The sequence below is a fragment of the Dendrobates tinctorius genome, unplaced genomic scaffold (genome assembly GCF_039654945.1).
Source record: "Dendrobates tinctorius isolate UK_male_01 unplaced genomic scaffold, ASM3965494v1 ptg000143l, whole genome shotgun sequence".
Classification (NCBI taxonomy): Eukaryota; Metazoa; Chordata; class Amphibia; order Anura; family Dendrobatidae; genus Dendrobates; species Dendrobates tinctorius.
Window position 1 is genome coordinate 37,336,129 of NW_027361810.1, and position 24,762 is coordinate 37,360,890.

The window sequence follows — 24,762 nt, forward strand, 5'->3', positions numbered from 1 at the left end:
TCACAGTTAGAGATCGTATCCGCTTTTGTAGCCAAGTAGGTTTTACTCTGAAATGCAGAGTTAGGCTGGCTTTACACTCGGCGTCATTTTTGCGGCCTGTTTTTGCGGGCCGTATTGCCGTGATTTTTGCGGTCTCCCGCAAAAACAGGCCGCAAAAAACCTTCTCGGATTGCCGTTTTTCCCTGTTATAACAAATAGTAGGGAAAAAAACGGCAATTCGCAAATACGGTGTACCGCAAAAACAAACTAACGTTGTTTTTGAGGTACCATTGAAATGCATTGCTGCCGTGTCCGTAAGCCGTGAAAAATATTGAGCAAGCTTGATATTTTTTCACGGCCGCAAACACGGCCCTTACAGCCATACGGAGCACGGCCCTCCTACTAATATTTGAGGGCCGATTTTGCGGCCTCATAGAAATCTATTGGGGCCGCAAACACGGCCAACAAAAACATGGCAAGTGTAAAACCAGCCTTCTAAGAAAATATACTTTGAAAAAGTCGGCAATGAGTTTTGAATGACTGGTCCGAGGAGGGCCTCGCAGCTTATACATAACCCTGCTCCCCATGAGTGACAGATCTCTCTGGTTACAAACATAGAGAGAGACCGGTCAGTCTAGGGAGCAGAGGGGACAGAAGCCACCGGGGACCTGCTTTGGATAAGTCATCCTAGTCACTCTGCATCCGGCCGGCTTTAAGACTATATTTTCTCTGAAACACAACAGTGATCAGAGTAATTTTTTTTTTACCATGGTTCAAGCAAAATTAATCAGCGGTCAGGTTTCTTTTCGAGAATAAAAAGAATTATAAAAACAGGATTTTTAATTTTTGTACACTTTACTTCAAATAAAACAAAAATAAAATATATATTCTTCTAAAAACAAAAAAAAAAAAAAAAAAAAGCATAAAAAATTATATTGGTAGCCCAAGAAATAGGGCTATTGAACCACCACATATGCAAAATTGCTAAAAAGGGTCTGGTATGTGTGAAGCTACACAATTCTTGTTGTCAAATATGCAATCTCCCCAAACATAGATCTGATGAACCGCAAAAATGGCAATGAGTATACTAACTGCATTATGCAGAACAGAGTGCAGGAGATTTGGCATAAGCACAGATTACACCAAACCAAGTACACCTTGCCTCACCATGCCAATGCCCCACAATCATAATGGCTGCAGTCGGGACTGCATGACTATTCAGAGGAACTCTCCGCCCAAATGACTGGGATACGGTTAATTATAATACATCACTTCGCAATTAAAATTTTGCTTTCTGCGCTAATTTTCAGCCAGGTCACATGCAAAAAAATTTGAAAAATTTCAATAAAAAAAATTACAATACGAGATACATACTCAGGAGGCCTTGTGTCCGGTCCCAAGTCTCGGTGGAGTGAGATCCGATCGCTAGCAAATGCATTAAAACAATGTTTCTTGTCTCCTTCTTCCTTTTCTTTCTGTTCCTTGGGTCCGAGTTTATCTACTTTAAATGCTTTTCCAGATGCTCCAGGTGCGTTAGGGTCCAGGGGTGGCCGCTCAAGAAATGGCTTCAACTCGGCTGCAGTGTAATAACCTGGTAGACAGGGCCTTTTGCCATCAGTGTCCTGCGGCTTTTCAGGTGCGTTAATCTGCATTTTTGGCACAGAGTCTTTCAGATTGTTTACAGCGTCCATCACCATGTCCAACATTTTTTTCTTCCTGCCATGAGATCCCCCTTGCCCCGTCAACTCGTCCATCTCTCTGTCCACTACCTCCTTTTGTATTAAAAACACAAATCCCATAAAAATAAGAGTCGCTGCACCAAGTTTCCAGTGCAAGAAGCGCTTACCCAACACCAGTCTTTTAAAGTTTGTCATTTTTGATTTTCAGATTTTCGGGTTGGGAAAAAAAAATATGGTCTACTGAGAAAGGAACATTACGGAGGCAGAACAGTCTCTGTTCCAGACCTGAAAAATAATATATATTTTTTTAAAAGCATACAATCTGTCCTGTGTATACATAAGAAATTACACTATTTCTGTCCATTATATGACATGTATGCTGCATTTTTCACCACTTTTCCCCCCTGCAGCACCATCTCTAATTTTCAGTTCCCTCTGAGCTAGTGGGTAGAGACTAGAAGCCATGAGGTCATCCATACATTTAATATACATATACAGGTGCTTCTCACAAAATTAGAATATCAAAAAGTTAATTTATTTCAGTTTTTTAATACAAAAAGTGAAAATCGTATATTATAGAGAGTCAATACAAACAGAGTGATCTATTTCACGTGTTTATTTCTGTTAATGTTGATGATTATGGCTTACAGCCAATGAAAACCCAAAAGTCATTATCTCAGTAAATTAGAATACTTCATAACACCAGCTTGAAAAATGATTTTAAACTCCAAAATACTGACCTACTGAAATGTATGTTCAGTAAATGCACTCAATACTTGGTCGGGGCTCCTTTGGAATCAATTACTGCATCAATGCGGTGTGGCATGGAGGCGATCAGTCTGTGGCACTGCTGAGGTGTTATGGAAGCCCAGGTTGCTTTGATAGCAGCCTTCAGCTTGTCTGCATTGTTGGGTCTGGTGTCTCTCATCTTCCTCTTGAGAATACCCCATAGATTCTCTATAGGGTTATGGTCAGACGAGTTTGCTGGCCAATCAAGCACAGTGATATTATTTGCAAACCAGGTATTGGTACTTTTGGCAGTGTGGACAGGTGCCACGCCCTGCTGGAGAATGAAATTTCCATCTCCAAAAAGCTTGTCGGCAGAGGGAAGCATGAAGTGCTCTAAAATTTCCTGGTAGATGGCTGCGCTGACTTTGGTCTTGATAAAACACAGTGGACCTACACAAGCACATGACATAGCTCCCCAAACCATCACTGATTGTGGAAACTTCACACTAGACCTCAAGTAGCTTGGATTGTGGCCTCTCCACTCTTCCTCCAGACTCTGGGACCTTGATATCCAAATGAAATGCAAAATTTACTTTCATCTGAAAACAACACCTTGGACCACTGACATCAGTCCAGTTCTTTTTCACTTGGCCCAGGTAAGGCGCTTCTGGCGTTGTCTATTGGTCATGAGTGGCTTGACACAAGGAATGCGACACTTGTAGCCCATGTCCTGGATACGTCGGTGTGTGGTGGCTCTTGGAGCAATAACTCCAGCAGCAGTCCACTCCTTGTGAATATCCCCCAAATTTTTGAATGGCCTTTTGTAAATCCTTACAAGGCTGCGGTTATCCCGGATGCTTTTTCCCTTTTCTACCACACTTTTTCCTTCCACTCAACTTTCCATTAATATACTTGGATACAGCACTCTGTGAACAGCCAGCTTCCTTAGCAATGACCTTTTTGTGGCTTACCCTCCTTGTGGAGTGTGTCAATGACTGCCTTCTGGACATCGGTCAAGTCAGGAGTCTTCCCCATGATTGTGGAGCTACTGAAACAGACTAAGGGAACTTTTCAAATGCTTAGGAACCCTTTATAGGTGTTTTTTGTTAATTATTCTAATTTACTGAGATAATGACTTTTGGGTTTTCATTGGCTTTAAGCCATAATCATCAACATTAACAGAAATAAACACTTGAAATAGATCACTCTATGTGTAATGACTCTATATAATATATGAGTTTCACTTTTTGTATTTCAGAACTGAAATAAATTAACTTTTTGATGATATTGTAATTTTGTGAGAATCACCCGTATTAGTGACTACTACCCTCCTCTGTTTATCTAATGATACATATTCAGAAGCAGCAGTAGAATGGACATTAATTATACAAGAACACTGAGCAGTGGTGCTGTGAATCCAGCTCTGGAATGAGATAAAACATTTGTTAGCAATCAGTAGCATGACTGTGCCTCTACCTTTCCTCTTCACAGAGTTAATTTATCAGCTGTGATCTGCTCTCTCAGTGAGCTGGTAGTCCATCTTGTATTAACCAATACAGATATTGGCAGTTTATAAGTGTGAATGGTGAGTTCCGCAATTAGAGGTGAGTGGAGAAGTGGGCAATAAGTGGAGAAAGAAACAATTCTCTGACTACTTAGATTACAAAGTATCTTATACTCTATTGCATTATTGATTTACATAAATGAATACAAGTGAATATAAGACAAGCAATTCTATAGAGATCGCTAAAATTGAATATTGTCACAGTTAAAATACAAGCAATTATTTTCATTGACACAAATGTAAATATCTTAGGAAGTTCTTGGAATGGGAGATGTCATGAATAAAGTAGGGATCATGGGGAAAAATGTATTCTGTATGGCACACATAAAATTAAAGGAGTTGTCTCATCTCGGCGTCAGAGAATCCTTTATGAGGAAAGGCAGTTAATATACAGATGTAGGTGAGCCAAGAGTCCCCGCTCTTTCATGTACTACATGGATAGGCTTTCATTTGAAGGGACATAATAAAACACATTTCCCCTTAAAATGAGTTAAAGCAACCATCCACCAATGGACAGAAAAGTGACTACCAAATTTCTAACTTTCCCGTTTCAGACATACCACTGAGCTCCCAATACGACTGCGACAGTCATTTTGCCAGAAGAGAAACAGTCCACCGATGCGATCAGCAAAGGAGGCAGAGGGAGCCAAGTGGTGGACAAAAGGTAGCGAGACTAGACATGAGAAATTTAGTCACTTTACAGTCCCAGGGTGGAGGGTCACTTTTAAGGGCTCGTGCACAGATCATAAAAACCAAACAAGTGCTATCTGTGGTCTTGACAGATGGCACTCATGCCCATGTTATCCTAGGGGGGCTGTGCACATGTCCAATTTTTTTCCTCAGACCAAGTAGATTAACGAAAAAATGCAGAATGCACAATTTGCCTCTGAGATTTGGATGGCACTTCCCAGCTCTATGGGTCTGTGGAAAAAATTAAAGTCGGACCACACTTATGTTGTTATGGAAAACTCCTTTAATTGGGTTCAAGATGTTGCTCAAGGAAAAAGGCACCAAGTCCGTTACACATTGTAAGGACACGGACTAGTGGGTAAATTCGGGTAAGTAAGAATACACCAGAAGGCTGCACTATTGCAGCCACAGATACATGATGTTCTTTGAAACGGTCTTGTCTTTCCCTTCCTCTCTGCGGTGCGGCTATTATTGCTGGATATTCATGGCCATTTTGTTGCCAGTGAAGTGCATCAAAGCAAATGAAACCGGATTCCATTATTTAGGAGATTAGCAGGGCGCCATGCCAGTGCAACATGATCTGTGGTGTAGAGTACAGAACGCGGCCACAACCTTACACGTGTCCTTCTGAGAGGGGTGCAAAGTAAAAGGTTCTTGAGCCTCAATGCAATATCCGTTATAGGGCCCCAACCTACCATGTGCCATTAGTAATACCGGCATCTTACGGTGGCGGAAAGGCTTTTATGCTTCTTCAAGAACCAGAGCCTGGGACAACTTCTAACCTGCCTGCCCTACACCACGTGCGCCCTACTTAGAGGGTGATCACCGACATGAGCCCCTTGAGAACAAAAGGAAAACATATTAGAAAACGTCAGGATAAAAAGGGAAAGGGGTTTTCGGGGACTTTATCATTGACCTTTAATTTTGTAATTTTGTTTGAATCAGTCGAGTTGGACCACCACCCATCTGATGGTGGAGGTTCATGGAAGTGGCACAGAGCCGAACATTCTGTGTGGATGTAAATGGTACGGCAAGCTCTCTCGCATAACTTGTGAATAGGAGAGAACTTGCAGTACCGTCCACGGTCACTACATGATGTAAAGAGCTGTGTCACTTGTAGTGCACCGCAGGCTCCATCAATGAGCTAATCATGGCGATGTCCAGGGACGTACCCCCCACCAATCTTATACTGCATACATATACTTACATCATTCTCTGCATATATACTTATACTTACATCATCAGAAGTCTCAAAACCCAGTTTAATACTATTGCTCAGGGATGAGCAGACCAGTGAAAGTATGGGTTCGTCGGGTTCAACCAAACTATAGCCTAAAGTTTGGTTTGGGTACCAAAACTTCAAAGGGGTTGTCCACTACTTGCACACTAAATATATGGCCCAATAAAATAAAAAAAACTATACTTTCCTCCCATGCTGGTGCCATTCCAGAGGCGGTCCCGGAGCTCTCATGCAGTTGTTGTGACATGTGACCCTGGCGCCCCATCAGCATCTACGTCACCTGCCCAGCCTTCGGACAAATCGAACATGAAGAGGAAGTCCGGGATGCAGCTGCTCTTTCACTTGCTCTTTATGTTTAATTCGACAGGAGGCGGGGCCAGTGACGCCAGCTCTGATTGGACTCCGGTGTCACGTGTCTCAACAACAGTACGGGAGTCCCAGGAAGAGTGAGTGCCGACACCGCGGGAATGGCATCAGCATAGGAAGGGGATATAGGCTTTTTTGTTTTAATCAGGGCCAAGAGTGGAGTATGAGAAGAAGTTTTCCAAGTAGTGGACAACTTCTATAACCTCATAGAAGTCAATGGGGACCCAAACTTTTGAGCTGGAAAATCTCTCTCTCCCCTCTGGTTGGAAGAAAACAATGTGCATGCCACTTTTATCAAGTCTCCTGATGGAATCTGCTGTAAAACAGGCACAGCCCAACCAAAAAGCAAAAAAAAACTAAACCTTTCAAAAAAAAGACCACTTCAAAAAAAAAAAAAAGTTCCATGTGCACAAAGCCTAATAGTAAATGTAAGTAGAAAAGTTCCATGACAATCAGCTGGAAGCTACGTACGAAACTAAAAATTCACGGATCAATTCAGCATCAGTCAATACTCCTCCCATGGTAATCTTTTAGTTTCCTGCCCCAGCAGCGCACTAAGTACAGAGCGATCGAGATGGTCAGACAGGTGCGATCATGTCAGACGTCACCCCCTGCCAACCACAGCTGTCTGCCAAACTCTCCTGCAGCAATAGGCGGACAAGAAAGATTTTCACGTGTAATGCCTCCATTTAAAGTGGTGCTTATATAATTAGGTTTGGTCACATTGCATTTTTTGCTATCACATTGCGGGAAAAAAAAAAAAAAAAATTCTTGAGCATTGCTTGTTCCATGATTTTGTGGGGAAAAACAAAATTAAAAAAAGTGGCCGCCACGTGTGAAACAGCCTAAATTTTATGCAACTGATTATTTTTCCATCCATTATTTTTTTTTTGCGTGACAAGTTGCAGTTTGTTTTGAACGACACCGTTCATTTTACCTTACAATGTCATTTATAGTTTTTTGGGTTTTTATTTGTAAAAAGTTCTTAAAAATGACGTGGCATGTGATTTTTTTTTTTGCGTGACAAGTTGCAGTTTGTTTTGAACGACACCGTTCATTTTACCTTACAATGTCATTTATAGTTTTTTGGGTTTTTATTTGTAAAAAGTTCTTAAAAATGACGTGGCATGTGATTATAAATGTATAATTACTGTAGACCATGCTGGTGGAAAAAAAAAAAAAAACCACACCCATCATGGCTCCATAAAATTCAAGAAAACCGTCTATTTATTTAAGCCAAACCCTTATACAAACATCACTGGCTTTAAAAAAAATGGAGTGGCCTACAAGAGGCGATGACCGTACCGTATTTACCTTCAAGATAGAAGATAATGGTGCCGCCAATAGAGGAGGCTTGGCTCTAATACAAATGGATTTCTCATTTTGGGCTAAATGTTGTCCAAAAACAATATCATTGTCGTACGTCACCTTATATTTCAAGGGTCCTTTTAACTTCTGCCTTTTTGTCTTTACTAATGGTCTGCATAAAAAAGTTGGAGGTTTATCCTACTGGGGTCCAATGTATACACCACTGTCTGTATGTCCGTATGTATTGTGGCTGTCTAACCGTTGCGAGATGTCGTGTAGATATCAACCTTTGATGAATGAACCCGGACGCCTTACTACAGCAAAGTGTAGGAAGCTGGAAGAGAAAAGCGTTCACATCTTGGGGAGAAAACAATAGTTTTATCTGTATAAATGTAGATATTCTTAATATCTTATATGGTAATTTGCTTTCTTAGACTTTTGACTATAAATCTAAAAAAAAAAATAAAAATAAATGGTGGCTTCTAGAGGTTTCGATTTCTTCTGCTTACATAAATAAGATACAGAAGAGACATTTTTATGAAGTAACTTAAGAAGTTTCACAGTAGCAAGGTGTTATCCTTTCTCCCCTGAAGGGATCTAATTCTGGAGTATGCAGAAAAATGCAAAGTTTACCCCTTGGGTCTTCAGCTTAAAATTTATGGGTGTTAAGTTCATCTTAGACAACAAATCATTTATCTATAGGATGTCTTGCTAAATGAGATGTTTAAAGGAATTCTTTGAACAAAAGATATTTCTCGTTTATCGATATGATAGGAGTCAAAGGTCTGATTGCTGGTGGTTAGATTGTTGGGATTTATACTAAACACTATATGGGGGTCTATTTCCCCCTGTTTTGGGATTGAACAGAGTGGCCTAGTCCACATGCTTTATGCCAGAATGGACAGAAAAAAAGTAGCTGGACAAACGCTTATTTTTCATGTCATTATCATAAAAAAATATTCCTAAAACCTTTTATCTCTGGCTATTTAGCCGTCTCCTTACCATCACAGGCAATATTATAATAAAAGGTAACACCTAAAATATACAGATGTTACCTTGGATTGTAATTGGGTCGCCCTCACACCCAGGGTAGCGGGGTACCCAGTATCGGGCCGGTGTCGGGGGGGGGGATGTGTCACAGCAGCAGTGACCTGGTCCGTGGCCCTGGGCGCCCAATATCAATGGCGGTGATGTTAATAGTGTAATAGTTTATATGGATAGTTCGTGACGCCACCCGTGGTGTTTGGTAAGTAAGATGTTGAGCCAACGCTGCATGCAGATCCGCTGGGATTGATGGTGTGGTGCAGCAAAGATGGTGTAAGCTCCCCACAGGTGGAGCTGTAGTCCCAGGGCAGTGTAGGTGCAATGGATGAGGAGAGGCGCAGAATGGTATAGATGCTGGTACCCAGATGTAGCGGTGCTGAAGGTGTTAGCGGCGAATGAATGGAGGACACCAGGGCTTGCAGTTTCAAAGCTTTACTCACAGTTCGTGGTACCCACTGGTGCCTGCCTCCGTGCCGTGTCCTCCGGGGTAGAGACTCAATCAACCTCCCGAGCAAGTCAGGGTTCTCCTCTCCAGCACTCCGCCAACATATGGTTTCCTGAACGACTCCTCTATTGCGCCTTTTAGTGTGAAGAACTCCAGTACCGTGGTTACTCTGAAGTTCCTCCTGTCAGATGTTCCTAGAACCTCACTTGTATGACAGACAGCTGTAGCCCGATCAGGGACCTCCTGGATCCCGGCTCTCTATCTGTGTTGCTGTTGTGTCCCAAGTCTTAGATGGGAGTAGTGCATTTACAGCCAACTACTCCACCGGTGTCTGCTGCAGAACCATAAGTGTCCATACAACCTCGGGGACTGGGCCCCGACCTTGCGCTGAGAACCTATAGGCAGGGTTCTTCTTCCAACCCACAACTCCTCTCTGTTCTCCTACTCCTTCGTTCCGCGCTGTTCCTTCTCTCTCTTATGGAAGCTTAGGTTGCAGTTCTACTTCTTTCTCCTCTTCTCTTTCCCGTATCAGCTGGCTCAGATCACTGAGGCAGCTGCAGCACTCCTTCTGCTATTCCTCTCCACGGGAGATCTTTCCTCTAAGACCAGTCCTCCGCCTCTCCTGACTGACTGTCTTCCACCGCCTGACCTCCCGTCAGCCTGCTCTCCTTCTCTGGGACTCACCCCAGACTGACCTGCAATTCTAAACCATCCCACTCATTTATATGGATCTCAACTCCACCCACCTCACAGCACATCTCGTGTTACGAAGCAAGGAATCACCAGAGGTGCTCTGCTACCCTCTAAGCATGAGCCGCAATGTGATCAGTGCTGAACTATTCTGTGTGTAGGATGCAGGTGTTGCAGTGCCGAAAGGAGTTCCCAACTTACCTAGGCGGTGGGGCACTACACCTTAGGAGAAGGTGCAGTACCTCTGTGGCGACTGAGCCTCAGGGGCACCACATAATCATCACAGGGAGGAAAACAAAGAAGTTCTGGCCAATAGGTTACAGACACATTTCACCCCTTGTTCCTCCCTCCACAGTGACCTCTGCACAGCTCACAAAGCATGCTCACAATACTCTGTCTATATTTTTTTAGCAATTAAAAAATGTATAGACAACTATAAACATAGATACATATTGCATGCCTTAAGCCCCCGTCGTAGCAGAAGTCCCTTTTATGTAATAATTAGTAGACACACTGTAAGACCTCATACCCATATTAACAGAGGGATAACTTGTAGAAGCATGTCTTCTCCTTAAGACTCTGGATAAACAATTCATTCAACTGTGATATTTAAGAAAGTAACCAGTGTGTTCAGGTTTGGAGTTAGAAATAAGTAAGCATCTGATGACAGAGTGGTGCATTCTATTTCAATAAGAGCTTATCTGCAAAATCTGGCAGCGACCAATAAAGAGTTGATGGAGTTCTGCGGGTTCAACGCCAAGAATGGTTACACCTGACCGCCGGCAACGCTGAGATTAGCTTATGCCTAACTACAAGCGACACTGAGGATAGCTGATTGGTGGGTTTTCAGCTCCACAACTGCTTACATCTAACCACAGGCGGCAGCGAGGACAGCTGATCGGTGGGGGGGGGTCAGAGGCACAACTGCTTACGCCTAACCACAGGCGACACTGATGATAGCTGATCGGTGGGTTTTCAGCTCCACAACTGCTTACGTCTAACCACAGGCGACACTGAGGACAGCTGATCAGTGGGGGTTCAGCTGCACAACTGCTTACGCCCAAACACTGGCGACAGTGAGGATAGCTGATCAGTGGGGGTTCAGCTGCACAACTGCTTACTCCTAAACACTGGCGACAGTGAGGATAGCTGATCGGTGGGGGCTCAGAGGCACAACTGCTTACATCTAACCACAGGCGACACTGAGGATAGCTGATCGGTGGGGGTTCAACTCCACAACTGCTTACGCCTAACCACAGGCGACAGTGAGGATAGCTGATGGGTGGAGGTTCAGAGGCACAACTGCTTACATCTAACCACAGGCGACACTGAGGACAACTGATCGGTGGGGGTTCAGAGGCACAACTGCTTATGTGGCGCCCCTGAGGCACTGCACCTTCTCCTAAGGTGTAGTGCCCCACCATCCAGGTAGGGTGGGAACTCCTTTCCACACTCCAACACTCGCACCCCACACAACAGGGTAGTTCTGCACAACCACATTGCGGCTCAGTGCTTAGAGAGTAGCAGAGCACCTCTGGTGGTTCCCTGCTTGGAACACTGGATGTGCTGGGAGGTGGGTGGACTTGAGATATATAAAAGAGTGGGAAAGTGTAGGATTACAGGTTCAGTCTGGCAGAAGGTCAGGCGGGTAAGAAGTCACTCAGACAGGAGTGAGGATCCCTGGAAGAAGGGATGGAGGAAGGAGGGCTGCAGCTGACTCAGTGATCTGAGCCAGCTGGCACGGGAAAGGGAAAGAAGGAGAAGGACGTAGAACTGCAACCTAAGCTTCCATAAGAGAGAAAGATCAGTACGGAATGAAGGAGTAAGGAGAACAGAGAAGACGTGGGTGGGAAGAGGAATCCTACCTATAGGTTCTCAGCGCAAGGCCGGGGCCCGGTCCCGGAGGTTGTATGGACACTTATGGTTCTGCAGCAGACACCGGTGGAGTAGTTGGCTGTAAATGCATTACTCCCATCTAAGACTTGGGGCACAACAGCAATCAGATAGAGAGCAGGGACTCAGGAGAAGGGAGTCCCCGAAGCAGGCTACAGCTGTCTGCCATACAAGTAGAGTTCTTGGGAACATCTGTAAAGAGGAACTCCAGTGTACCACGGTTCTGGAGATCTTAACACTTTAGGGCGCAATAGAGGAGTCGTTCAGGAAAGGTACATGTTGGCGGAGTGTTGGAGAGGAGCTTTCCATCTTGCCTGGAGGTTGGCTGAGTCTCTGACCCGGAGGACACGGCCCGGAGGCAGGCACCATTGTGTACCGCAGACTGAGTAAAGCTTTGGAACTACAAGCCCCGGTGTCCTCCATTCATTCTTGCGCCAACCCGCTTAGCACTGCTACATCTGGGTACTATCCTTTACACTGCCTGCGCCTCTCCTCCACCATTACAACTACACTGCCTTGGGACATCAGCCCTGCCTGTGGAGGGCTATACCATCACTGCGGCATCATACCATCTGTCCCAGAGGATCTGTCTGCACTGCAGCGTCGGCTTAACACCTCCCTTGCCGAGCAACACAGGTAGCGTCATGAACTATTCCATTCCGCATAAACTACATTACATTCCCCCATTACTTGGGCGCCCAGGGCCACGGACCGGTCACCGCCGCTGTGACACATCCCGCTCACACCGGCCCGATACCGAGTACCCCACAGCCCTGGGAGGGCGACCCCAGTGGCGGATTAAGTGGACTATGGGCCCGGGGCTGTTCATAAAACCTGGGCCCCTGTACCCCCCTTCCCACCTGAGCGCTGCGGTCCCCGTGCGGGAATTGACAGCCGTACGGACCGCAGCACTTGGTTTGCTGCGGGTCCATACGGAAAACCCGCCACCATTCCACCATGTGTGGACATGGCCTAAAAAGACGTTGCACATAAGCTGTAGGCCTACGGCCAATACGCACAAAATCGCCCAACGTGATCCTGGCCATAGGGGATCTACTTTAATGTCCCCACTTTAATTTGAAGTCCCCTTACTTCATCCATTGCAGTCCCCTATCACCCATTCACTTCATCTGCAGTGCCGCTTCATCATTTGCAGCCCCTTATCCCCCCTTCCATTTCATCATGTGCAGTCCCCTTCCCCCCCAACTTCATGTGCAGCCCCACTCCCCCATCATCATGTGCAGTTAATTTTACCCCCACTTCATGTGCAGTGCCCCTTACCCCCAATTCATCATGTGCAGTCCCCCTTACCCCCAATTCATCATGTGCAGTCCCCCTTACCCCCAATTCATCATGTGCAGCCCCCTTACCCCCAATTCATCATGTGCAGTCCCCTTTACCCCAATTCATCATGTGCAGTCCCACTTACCCCTTAATTCATCATGTGCAGTCCCCCTTATCCCCCACTTCATCATGTTCAGCCCCACTCACCCCCCCTTCATCATATGCAGCCCCACTCACCCCCCTTCATCATGTGCATCCCCACTCACCCCCCTTCATCATGTGCAGCCCCACTCACCCCCCTTCATCATGTGAAGCCCCCACTCACCCCCCTTCATCATGTGAAGCCCCCACTCATCCCCCCTTCATCCTGTGAAGCCCCCACTCATCCCCCCTTCATCCTGTACAACCCCAGTCACCCCCCTTCATCCTGTACAACCCCAGTCACCCCCCTTCATCCTGTACAACCCCACTCAACCCCCTTCATCCTGTGTAGCCCCACTCACCCCCCTTCATCATATACAGCCCCCAGTCACCCCCCCGTCATCATATACAGGCCCCAGTCACCCCCCCCTTCATTGTGTACAGCCCCCACTCACCCCCTCCCCCATTTAATTCATTTTATAAATAAAAAAAATAAAAAAGTTCCCCATATTTACCTCACAGCCGGCTCGCTTCCCAGCAGCGCCTCTGCTTTCAGCATCCTCCGGGACATGTCGGCGCGTGCACGATGACGTCATCGCGCACGCCCGACATCTGACCCGGAAGTACAGCCGGAGGGAGCCGGAGCTGAGCAACCGTCAAGGTGACGGCCATGCACAGCTCCCGGCCCCGGCCTCATAGAATGTGACGTGGGCGGCTGTCTGCTGCCGGCGGCGTCACAGCACAGGGCACGGCCGGCACTGTACAGGTGCTGGGGGAGCGGCCCGGGGGGCATTTGCCTCTCTGACACCCGGCCCAGCCCGCCCCTTCCCCTGCCCCTGGGCCCCCAAAAAACCTTGGGCCCGGGGCGACCGCCCCATCCGCCCCTATTAAGATCTGCCACTGGGCGACCCACTTACATCTCACCACAGGCAAACATGAGGATACCTGATTGGTGGGGGTTCAGCTACACAACTGCTTACACCTGACCACAGGTGACACTGAGGATAGCTGATCGGAGGAGGTTCAGAGGCACAACTTCTTACATCTAACCACAGGCGACACTGAGGACAGCAGATCGGTGGGGGTTCAGAGGCACAACTGCTTACATCTCACCACAGGCAAACATGAGCATACCTGATCGGTGGGGGTTCAGCTCCACAACTGCTTACACCTGACCACAGGCGGCAATGAGGATAGCTGATCGGTGGGAGTTCAGCTGCACAACTGCTTACACCTGACCACAGGCGGCAATGAGGATAGCTGATCGGTGGGAGTTCAGCTGCACAACTGCTTACACCTGACCACAGGCAACACTCAGAATACAAGATTGCTGTGGGTCCTCGGTGGAACAACCCTTTAAAATGAACTATTCTTAACACAGGTCATTAATACTAGATCAGCAATCAGCTGATGAAAGGGCTACAGCTTCGAACATTATTTAGTGGTCCTAAATAAACCCCCTAATTTGCAACACTACAACCTGTGAAGTCATAGCTGCAGGAATAGCCCGTGTGGCTGAAAAAAGCATCATTAGCCCACTCTCCCATGCTTCAGTGTGTGAAATTGCATCGGGAATTTTATTTTATTGCTGTCCTCATGCATCAAATCACAAAGTGTTTAAATTTGCTTGGACCTACAAATTTCAGGAAATTCAACTCGAGGCTGATTCTCCATGGATCGATCGGCTCATTTCTGCAGATGAGTTTTGGGGTGTGATTATATGTCCAAAAATTTTCAGCTTCAATAACCTACAGATGGGGAAAAAGCCAAATAACACTTGTCCCTGGAGGTAAAGGTTGCTATATCAGTCAGTAGGACAGAGAGACATCTTCCCGTGGGTTTCCTGCATAACTCGAGATTTAGTCTATGTGTAGCCTGCATTACGAACGGAACCTGACGTGGCCTCAAGTACATGACATGAAGGCTGTACACTGGCACAAAGAGCACTAGTACTGCCCCTCAGGAGATAAACCACTGCCATATAGGATACAGTTCAGCATGCTACCTGAATCCACAGCAGGCACGCTTTACAAAGGTCATCCGCCTCCTGCAGGATTTTCCCATAAATTTTCAATTCTACAGTTTTGTCTTTTTTGTTTTTAAGCAGATTTTCCTCCTTTTAACATAGTGGGTAAATGCTACATAACAAAGCAAGAAAAAATAATCAAGCCTTGTAGTTACCCATGCAGACTTTAAACAGACTTGTGGACCTGGTCTTAAAGTCATGAGTCTGTGATAGTCTGAAAAAGTCAAGAGGAAAAATGACAAAATTCCTGTAAAGACCCCCGCTCAAATTTTTTTGCGCAATATGTAAGCGTTTCCACTATAAAAAAAAAAAGCAAAAACAAGGACAGCGCTCGGATTTTCTGTGCTGTATATTTTTCTTGGACTGCAAAGACTGAAAACCTTTTTTTTTTTTTTGAGAAAAAGTGATGAAACTCAAATGGTAAAAACTAACCCCAAACGCTAATGAAACCCAGTCTGTTTTTTCTTTCGTACGAGAAAAAGCGCCATCTGCATGAGGCCTTAAGAGGGACGGTGTTGCATTTTGTACTACAAGTAAAAATAGATAATGTGTCTAAAGTTGCAGATAATATTGACATCTGTGAAACTCAAACTACAGGTAGGGCATGTTCCCATGGGGCGTACAAACTATCCATGTTAATCGGAGTGGAAAATTTGCATCTTATTTCAGTAGAAATATTGTGAATGACACTGCAGGAAATCTGAAATCACACTTTGCAGCGCAAGGCCACGGAATAAACTGATAGCTGCAAAAAGTGGCAAAATACTTTGGGGCAGCAATTTTTAAGTTGAGCAGTAGTGATGAGCGAGCGTGCTCGGATAAGGCGTTATCTGAGCATGCTCCGGTGCAGAGCGAGTGACTTCGGTGTGCTCAAAGAATATGTTGGAGTCCCCACCGACAGTCACTTTCCAGAGCTTTGAGCCAGGTCAGACAGCGAATTCAAAATCGTCCAGTTATCATGCAGAGAATAAAAAAAATGACAATTTTTCATCTGCATTGTCATCCATTTGTCCGTTTTTTTGCATAAACAATTTAAGAGTTAAAAAAGGTCAAATGCAATTTCCCATTTTAATAATTGTAACAGATCCCCGAAAAATGGAATGACATACAAATGGTATCCCGTGCGTGGTCCACATTTTGCGCTCCCATTGACACATCTGTTCCGGAATATGAATCCAAGCTGCAATTTTTTTTTTTTTTTTTTTACCCGCAGACCATTGGTGGAACCTCAGGAATATTGTGAGGTTTCCATCCTCGGTACGACTCAGGGAGTACTTGTGCTATTAATGTTTAAAGAAAAATTTAAAGAAGCTACTTACTAAACGAAAAAGTGAGCAAAAAAAGGCCTTCGACAATGAGATCGACGTTCAGGGGAAAGCTAATGTGCACGACACAAACCCCAGTGTAAAGATGTCAGCGTCGTCGATATCGAGGGCTTAATCGCGGGTTCATCTTACCAATTAATTTGAAAACGCAACGTGACATTGTACGTTTCAGAGATGCAGGAATGTGCTCTAATCAACGTAGCATCTAATGAGATGACGGGTGGGTCATTACCAGGCGATGTCTTCATGAGTGGATGGAAGAAACCTGTTCTCTACAGGTGACACCCATCTTACCACATCCGCATGGGTAAAGGAATGATACGTTACATAAAACTATGATATCTTTGCATTATCGAAACAGCTAGAGCTTAAAAAGGAATTCCCTATTATGGGATTTGCATCTATTTATATAATTGCCTTGTAATAATAATAATAATAATAATAATCTTTATTTTTATACAGCGCTAACATATTCCGCAGCGCTTTACAGTTTGCACACATTATCATCACTGTCCCCGATGGGGCTCACAATCTAAGTTCCCTATCAGTATGTCTTTAGAATGTGGGAGGAAACCGGAGTACCCAGAGGAAACCCACGCAAACACGGGGAGAACATACAAACTCCTTGCAGATGTTGTCCTTGGTGGGATTCGAACCCAGGACCCCAGCGCTACAGTGCTAACCACTGAGCCACCGTGCCTTGTAATGTTTTCATTTCCTGTTCTGTCCAGATGTCATCGTATCCCAGAATTCCAAGAGGAGGAAGTCCACCGACCGCCATACTGGGACACCCAAGTGATGGGTGTCTCAATATGGAAACTGCTGCTGGTACCACCAGTGGAACACCGTCACACCACACACACTCACGAAGCCTCTTTCGTGGTACCACCAGCGAAACACTGTCGAATTCCGCGCAGGCGCAGTGAATCATTTGGCTGATGCGTGACATGTTTACAGGCAGAGGAAGCCGGTTACATTAAAGGGGTTTTTCCCACGAACGAAAGTGCATTTTAAAAATTGTCTGTGTCTGACCGTGTACGGAGCATACCACATCTCCTGGGCAGGGGAGGAAGCAAAAGACAATACTAACATTACAGCAGGGGATCACAGAGAATTCATTTTGTGAAGTAAAATATTTCACTGACTGTTTTTAAACAATATTTTACCTCACAAAATGTATCCTCTGCAATCTCCTGCTGTAATGTCAGTATTGTCTTTTGGTTTTTTGCTTCCTCCCCTGCCCAGGAGCTGTGGTATGTTCTGTACATGGTCAGACACAGGGGTGAGAGAGACAGAGCACAGGGGGGAGACAGCTCAAACGGGACAGCGCGTGAGGGGAGAACACAGCACAGGAAGAAGAGAGACAGCAGACAAGGGGGATAGCACATGGGGTAGACAGGTCAAAGAAGAGAGCGCAGACTGGAGAAGTCAGCACATGGGGAAAGAGAGAGTGGATAGGTGGGTGAGCACATGGGGGGAGAGATTCTCAACGCTGCAAAGCCTGCCCCCATCATGACATTGCCGCCCTCCCAATGCGATAACATCAGGCCTCCATCTAGTGTGTGTATGTGTATATATATATATATACACACACACACAAAAAAGAGTCATTCTAGCTGTCAAGCGCAATCATGACAATCACTCACCATCGTGGAAAAATCACAGGAGGCGATGAGAGGTCTATTCCCAACAGTGTTCTTAGTAACAATGTCACCAGTGTACACGGGAGCGGAGAACAATGACTGTATTCTGGATCAGAGACACGTGCCACCATCCAACACAGTCTGATGACAACTCACCAGTCTGATGCATTAAAAAAAAATAAATAAATAAATAAAATAACCTCAGCACTAAAATGACAAAAGGGACCAAAAGTAAAGTGGAAAAAAATCCCACTTGTGCCGTTAGCAAAACAGCGGCATCATTTACAGGATGAGCAGAGTCACAAAACTGATGGACAGAATACTTTCCACCCTTCACCTTGTTTTGTATTTTATAACCTTGTAGTGAATTTTTACTTTAGGGGGTTTTACCACAAGAGGAGGCTCTCTGGATGTCCGCAAATAAAGCTTGCAGGGGTTCTCTAATTAAAAAAAATAAGTTGTAAGTAATAACTTACTGATGCGCTCCAATCGGCAGAACGGAAAATTTTTATCTCCCCATTTCAAAATTGAGCAGCAAGTTGGACGCCTGATCGCCGCTCCATTCATTGCTATTGATGCTCCCCGAAAGTTGATTGCAGCACTTAGCAGCCACATTGGGAGTGAATGGAGTGAGGGACGAGAATCTGCACGCTGCTCTACTCTAAGGGGCATTATTCTACCGATGGGTTCAGGTCCCAGCGGTCGGACACCACCAATAAAAAAGCCCAATGGATATGTGGCGCCCCTGAGGGTTCAGTCGCCACAGAGGTACTGCACCTCCTCCTGAGGTGTGGTACCCCACCATCCAGGTAAGGTGGAGACACCTGACCACACTCCAACACCTGCACCCCACACCACAAAGTAGTGTAGCAAAGCACCTTCAGCGGCTCCCTGCTTGGAGTGTAGCATAGCACCCCTTGGTGGCTCCCTGCTTGGAACACGAAACGTGCTGGGAGGTGGGTGGAGCTGAGTTTACATAAAAGAGCGGGAAGAGTTAAGTCAGTCAGTCAGTCTTTCATTCAGTCAGTGAGTGAGGATGTAGAAGGGCAGAGAGTGAGACTAGTGATGTGTCGGTCGCGAACGATCCGACATAAAGAGCGGGCTCCCCGCGGTGAACGATGGGAGCCGGCATCCCAGTGAGAGCCACTAAAATCTTTGAATGGCTCTCACTGGGCCTAAAATCCCAGTGTTCGGCAGACGTAACTCCGCCCACCGGAACAAAAACTCCGCCCACTAAGCAATATAATTGGTTCCTAGCGAGTGGGCGGGTTTATGCGGTAGGTGGGCGGAGTTTGGAACACCATAACACATATACAATAGGGATCCATTTAGGATCCAAAAGGAGTCGAAAAAGAGCCGGCTCTTTTTGGTGAGCGGAGCCGTGAGAGCTGGATCACCAAAAAGAGCCAGACTGCCCATCACTAAGTGAGACCAAGAAGATCCCCGGGAGAGGGATGGAAGAGGGAAGTGCTGCAGCAGGCCACAGTGATCTGGGTCTGCTGGCACAGGAAAGAGACAGAGAAAGGAAGCTTGATTCTCCATTGGGAAGAAGGATTAGTACGGAACGTAAGGAGAATAGGAGGACTAAGGATCAGGGTTGGAAGAGAGAACCCTTCCCAAGTTCACAGCGCAAGGCCGGGGTTCGGTCCCCAAGGTTGTATGGATACTAATGGTCCTGCAGCAGACACCGGAGGAATAGAAGTAGTGACCACTTTATTCCCACACAAGACTTGGGGGCATAACAGCAACGTGTGTGAGCCGGGACTAGGTAGAAGGAGTCCCCAAAGCAGGCTACAGCTGTCTGCCGTACAAGTAGAGTTCATAGGAACATCTGACAGGAGGAACTCCAGTGTAACTCAGTACTGGGAGAACTTCATTCAAAGGCGCTATAAGAGGAGACGTTCAGAAAAGGCACTTATGTTGGCGGAGTGTTGGAAAGGAGTACTTCATCTTGCCTGGAAGTTGGCTGAGCTCCTGACCCGGAGGAAACGGCACGGATGCGGGCACCTGTACCTGCCACAGACTGTGAGTAAAGCTTTGGAATTACATGCCCTGGTGTCCTCCACTTATTCCTGCGCCAACCCGCCCTTGCGCCCGACACTACACCATCTAAGTGTCACTTCCCCAACTCTGCCCTGGGACTACAGCCCTGCCTGTGGAGGGCTATAACATCATTGCTGCACCACACCACCTGTCCCAGAGGATCTGTCTGCAGCGTCGGCTTACATCTACATTGCCGAACACCACAGGTGGCATCACGAATCATTCATAAACTTTCCCCTTTTCTACAATGGGCGCCCAGGGCCACGGGCCGGGTCCCAGCTACCGTGACATCTCCTATTGAAGCTCATCGGGCCCGGTACCGAGTACCCCACAGCCCTGGGAGGGCGACCCAGATATGTTATAGCTAGTGATGAGCGAACGTGCTGGGATAAGGTGTTCTAAAAAAGGATTATTATTATAATTATTATTTTATATTATAATATGGACGATGATGAGACATTTGTGTCATTTTGGGGCATTTTTTAGGTTATTACCCTGTCATTATACATTTTGGGAAACAGACAAAATCAGTTTGGTGTCTTTAAGACTCAGAGCAGGTTAATAGAGATGAGCTATTCGATCAGCGTCCACTCCGATCCTCCAAGGCAGCCGGGTCTTCACTTCTGCACCCAGCGCGTGGACTAGTAGGCACCAGAGGCTTCCAGGGTGGCGGGCCGAGGATGCGGGAGCCAATCGCTGGGACCTGCACCGATCATCAGAACCGTGATCTGTAGCCACTAGGATGGCCGGCAGTGCTCAGGCTCCACTCAGTCCATAGAGAATGAATGGAGCAATTTTTTGTTGTTCGACCTGCGGCGACATTTTGCAAATGCAAAATTCCCCGTTGTCTCAACCGATGTGGACCGCTGCAGCCGAACACCCACCTCTCAGTAAGTTATCATGGTAACACCTTGTCTTGGCCAACTCCTTAAAAATAGTGTCCTGGAGCGGCCGTGGGTCTCTTTACCCAAACTCTGCAGCTCTCCATAGACACATAGGGTATGAGACCGCTGGGCTCAGGTCGGGAGAACTTGTGGCCGGCCTAGCCACTAAGATCAGCAGTCAGACCGTGATACACGGATGTGTGACGTTGGCCTTCAGTTGTTTTACATAGGACTGCAGCATTATCGCAGGTAGCGCTAATAGATTATACTAAACCCTTTGCATGACGCATCTATCAGAAACATTATAAAATAATATACAGATCAATCTGAGTCACCAACCAGATTCCTCACTAATGCCAGAATTAAAGGGGCGGTGCCAGCTCCTATTCCTGGCACAGAGGTGACTGTACAGGCCGGCTAGTCACTGATTTCAGTGATAAGAGTATTACTGACACAATAAATGATAAATTCACCTGAACATAGCTAAAAAAAAACACGCAACACAATAGGTGGCACAGGAAGGGTTAACTCTTTAAAAAAAAAAAAGTTATAAAAGGAACTTACACAAGTGACACAAAGTTATGAAACGCAACTCATCTAAGAGGGAGGAGGACAGCGAGCGCCATACTCAGTATATACACAGTATACCGCATATAGTATACAGCGTGTACAGAGCAGAGTATACAGCATATACACAGTACAGAGCACATAGTATACAGTGTATACACAGTACAGAGAACAGAGTATACAGTATATAGCATATACACAGCACAGAGCACATAGTATACAGTGTATACACAGTACAGAGAACAGAGTATACAGTATATAGCATAGTATACAGTATATACACTGTACAGAGCACATAGTATACAGTATATACACTGTACAGAGCACATAGTATACAGTATATACACTGTACAGAGCATAGTATACAGTATATAGCATAGTATACAGTATATACACTGTACAGAGCACATAGTATACAGTATATACACTGTACAGAGCACATAGTATACAGTATATACACTGTACAGAGCATAGTATACAGTATATAGCATAGTATACAGCGTATACACAGTACAGAGCACATAGTATACAGTATATAGCATAGTATACAGTATATACACTGTACAGAGCACATAGTATATAGCATAGTATACAGTATATAGCACACAGTATACACCGCCTCCACTGTAGCCTCCTGTGTACACAGAACACCGCCCCTAGCGGTGACACCGCGCTGACAGCTCCCTCAGCGCTCGGCGACCTGTGGCTTTCTGCTTCTGATGTTACTACGACTCTCATCTTCATCACTCCGCTGAAGTTGCGGTTCCGCACCCCCGTGCCGAGCACCGTGTACAGCCGGATCCTGCTGCTGCCGCCGCCGATCATTCTCCTACATGAAGTCACAAAGTTTTGTAGGAAGTTGTACTCACAGTGATGGAGAGTCGGCGGCTCCGCTGCTGCCCCGCTGTGTGCCGGCCGCACCGACCCTGCTGGGGAGGCAGGTGACGAGGGAGGATCCGGGCGGAGGAAGGAGCTGGAGGTGGCGGCAGCGGTGACAAGCCCGGAGCGGAGGAGGCTGAATGGCGCTTCCGCTTTGCTGGACCCAGGTGAGAGGAGGCTGCAACGTAACCATGGAGGCAGCAGTGCGCAGGCGCCAGACTCACCTGCCCAACGCCCCTACCTGCAATACAGGTGAGCGACCGGGAGGAAGAGAAAAGAGAGAGGAGAGGAGGAAGGAGAAGGAAGGAAGGGGGAAAGGGGAGGAAGGAAGGGGGAAAGGGGAGGAAGGAAGGGGGGAAGGGGGAAAGGGGAGGAAGGAAGGGGGGAAGGGGGAAAGGGGAGGAAGGAAGGGGGAAAGGGGAGGAAGGAAAGAAAGAAGGGAAGGCCTGTCACCTGTCTGTTATCGATCATCAATAGATCATAAAAAGAGCCGCAATCCAGTCAAGACAAGGTAAAATGTAAAAAAAGGACTTTATTAAATAAAATGGCTTAATAAAGTCAACGTTTTTTCCAATTTGTCGTTGTATTGACAGGAGTGCGGCCTTTCTTTATGATCTATACTATGGAACAAATTGAAGGTTTATCTGAAGACCTGGCACCTGGTGTTATGGTGCCACCATTCCCTGTTTCGATATCTATCTCAGATTCAAAAGAAGCTTTATTGGCAAAACCAAACACAATTTTGTCAAAGTGTACAACAGAGCAGGGTTCCCCAACTCCAGTCCTCAAGGCCCCCAACAGGTCATGTTTTCAGGATTTCCTTAGTATTGCTCAGGCGATAATTCCATCACCTGTACAATACAAGGGAAATCCTGAAACCATGACCTGTTGGGGGGCCGAGGACTGGAGTTGGGGAACCCTGCAATAGAGAATAGGGACTGTTGGACGGATAGATGGGGCACATCCAGTGTGGGGGCTATGGAAGTCCATGGCATATCACAGTTCTCTTTCTTACACTCTTTGGCCATGCGTACTGCGCCGCTCTCTCCCCCGCGTTCACACGCTGCGCCGAGCTCTCTCCTCCACACTCACATACTGCGCTGCTCTCCTGCACTCACACACTGCGTCACTCCACCGCGCTCACACACTGCACCGCTCTCTCTGCCGCTTTCTCCCCCGCACTCACATTGCGCCGCTCTCTCCCCCATGCTTACACACTGCGCAGCACTCTTGCCCACGCTGCGCCGCTCTCTCCCCCGTGCTTACACACTGCGCCGCTCTCTTGCCCACGCTGCGCTGCTCTCTCCCCTGCACTCACACACTGCACCGCTCTCTCCGCCGCTTTCTCCCCGCACTCACGTTGCGCCGCTCTCTCCCCCGTGCTTACACGCTGCGCCGCTCTCTTGCCCACACTGCGCCGCTCTCTCCCCTGCGCTCACACACTGCACCGCTTTCTCCCCCGCACTCACGTTGCGCTGCTCTCTCCCCCATGCTTACACGCTGCGCCGCTCTCACCCACGCTGCGCCGCTCTCTCCCCCGTGCTTACACACTGCGCCACTCTCTCGCCCACACTGCGCCGCTCTCTCCCCTGCGCTGACACACTGTGCCGCTCTCTCCGCCGCTTTCTCCCCCGCACTCACGTTGCGCCGCTCTCTCCCCCGTGCTTACACGCTGCGCCGCTCTCTTGCCCACGCAGCGCCGCTCTCTTGCCCACGCTGCGCCGCTCTCTCCCCTGCGCTCACACACTGTGCCGCTCTCCCACCGCTTTCTCCCCCGCACTCACGTTGCGCTGCTCTCTCCCCCGTGCTTACACGCTGCGCCGCTCTCGCCCACGCGGCGCCGCTCTCTCCCCTGCGCTCACACACTGTGCCGCCCTCTCTCTCATGAGCCCACAATCAGAAAAAATGTGTCCCAAATGTCCTAATTGTAGAATGTCCAGCACCGTATAATAGTTAGCACTATCGGGGTAACATGTTGCATGTAAATTCATCCCATGATCTCGCGCGATATGAAATCACATGTGATACGTCGCCATGAACCCTTACATTAGTGACAGACACTCCTGCTCCCCTAATGCAACATTTCTAATATTACTGCCACTTTTCTGTCCGTAATAAAGCACAAATAAGTGGACTGTACTTTACCCACATAGGGTCGGAGCAGCGGAGGCAATTCCCTGTCATTGTCTGGAAGCTGTGATGTCATCTGGACGCCGTCCAGTACCAGACTGATTTCAGGAACTTCAGTCGTAACCACATTATTATTACAAGCCAGTGACTGACGCCGCTGATCAGATGGTGCATTTTCACCTTGGAAAAAAGTTAGCAAAATGTAACCATTTC

At 46.8% G+C, this 24,762-nt stretch overlaps 1 protein-coding gene across 3 annotated transcripts in view; it reads right to left on the reverse strand.

Moving 5' to 3' along the window:
* The window catches only part of LOC141049372 (polypeptide N-acetylgalactosaminyltransferase 3-like), a 62,532-nt gene extending 39,793 nt beyond the window's left edge, over nucleotides 1-22,739 (reverse strand). The window contains exons 1-2 of one of the 3 annotated variants that reach the window (XM_073545776.1): nucleotides 22,410-22,544; nucleotides 1,354-1,943 (exon numbers count right to left, since the gene is read on the reverse strand). In XM_073545776.1, coding sequence (XP_073401877.1) covers nucleotides 1,354-1,853 — 500 coding nt within the window. In that variant the 5' untranslated portion in view covers nucleotides 1,854-1,943; nucleotides 22,410-22,544. Of the gene's footprint in view, nucleotides 1-1,353; nucleotides 1,944-5,336; nucleotides 5,468-22,409 lie in introns of those variants that run through there. The other 2 variants (XM_073545777.1, XM_073545778.1) reach the window with 2 other exon arrangements.
* Between the last annotated feature and the right edge of the window lie 2,023 nt (nucleotides 22,740-24,762).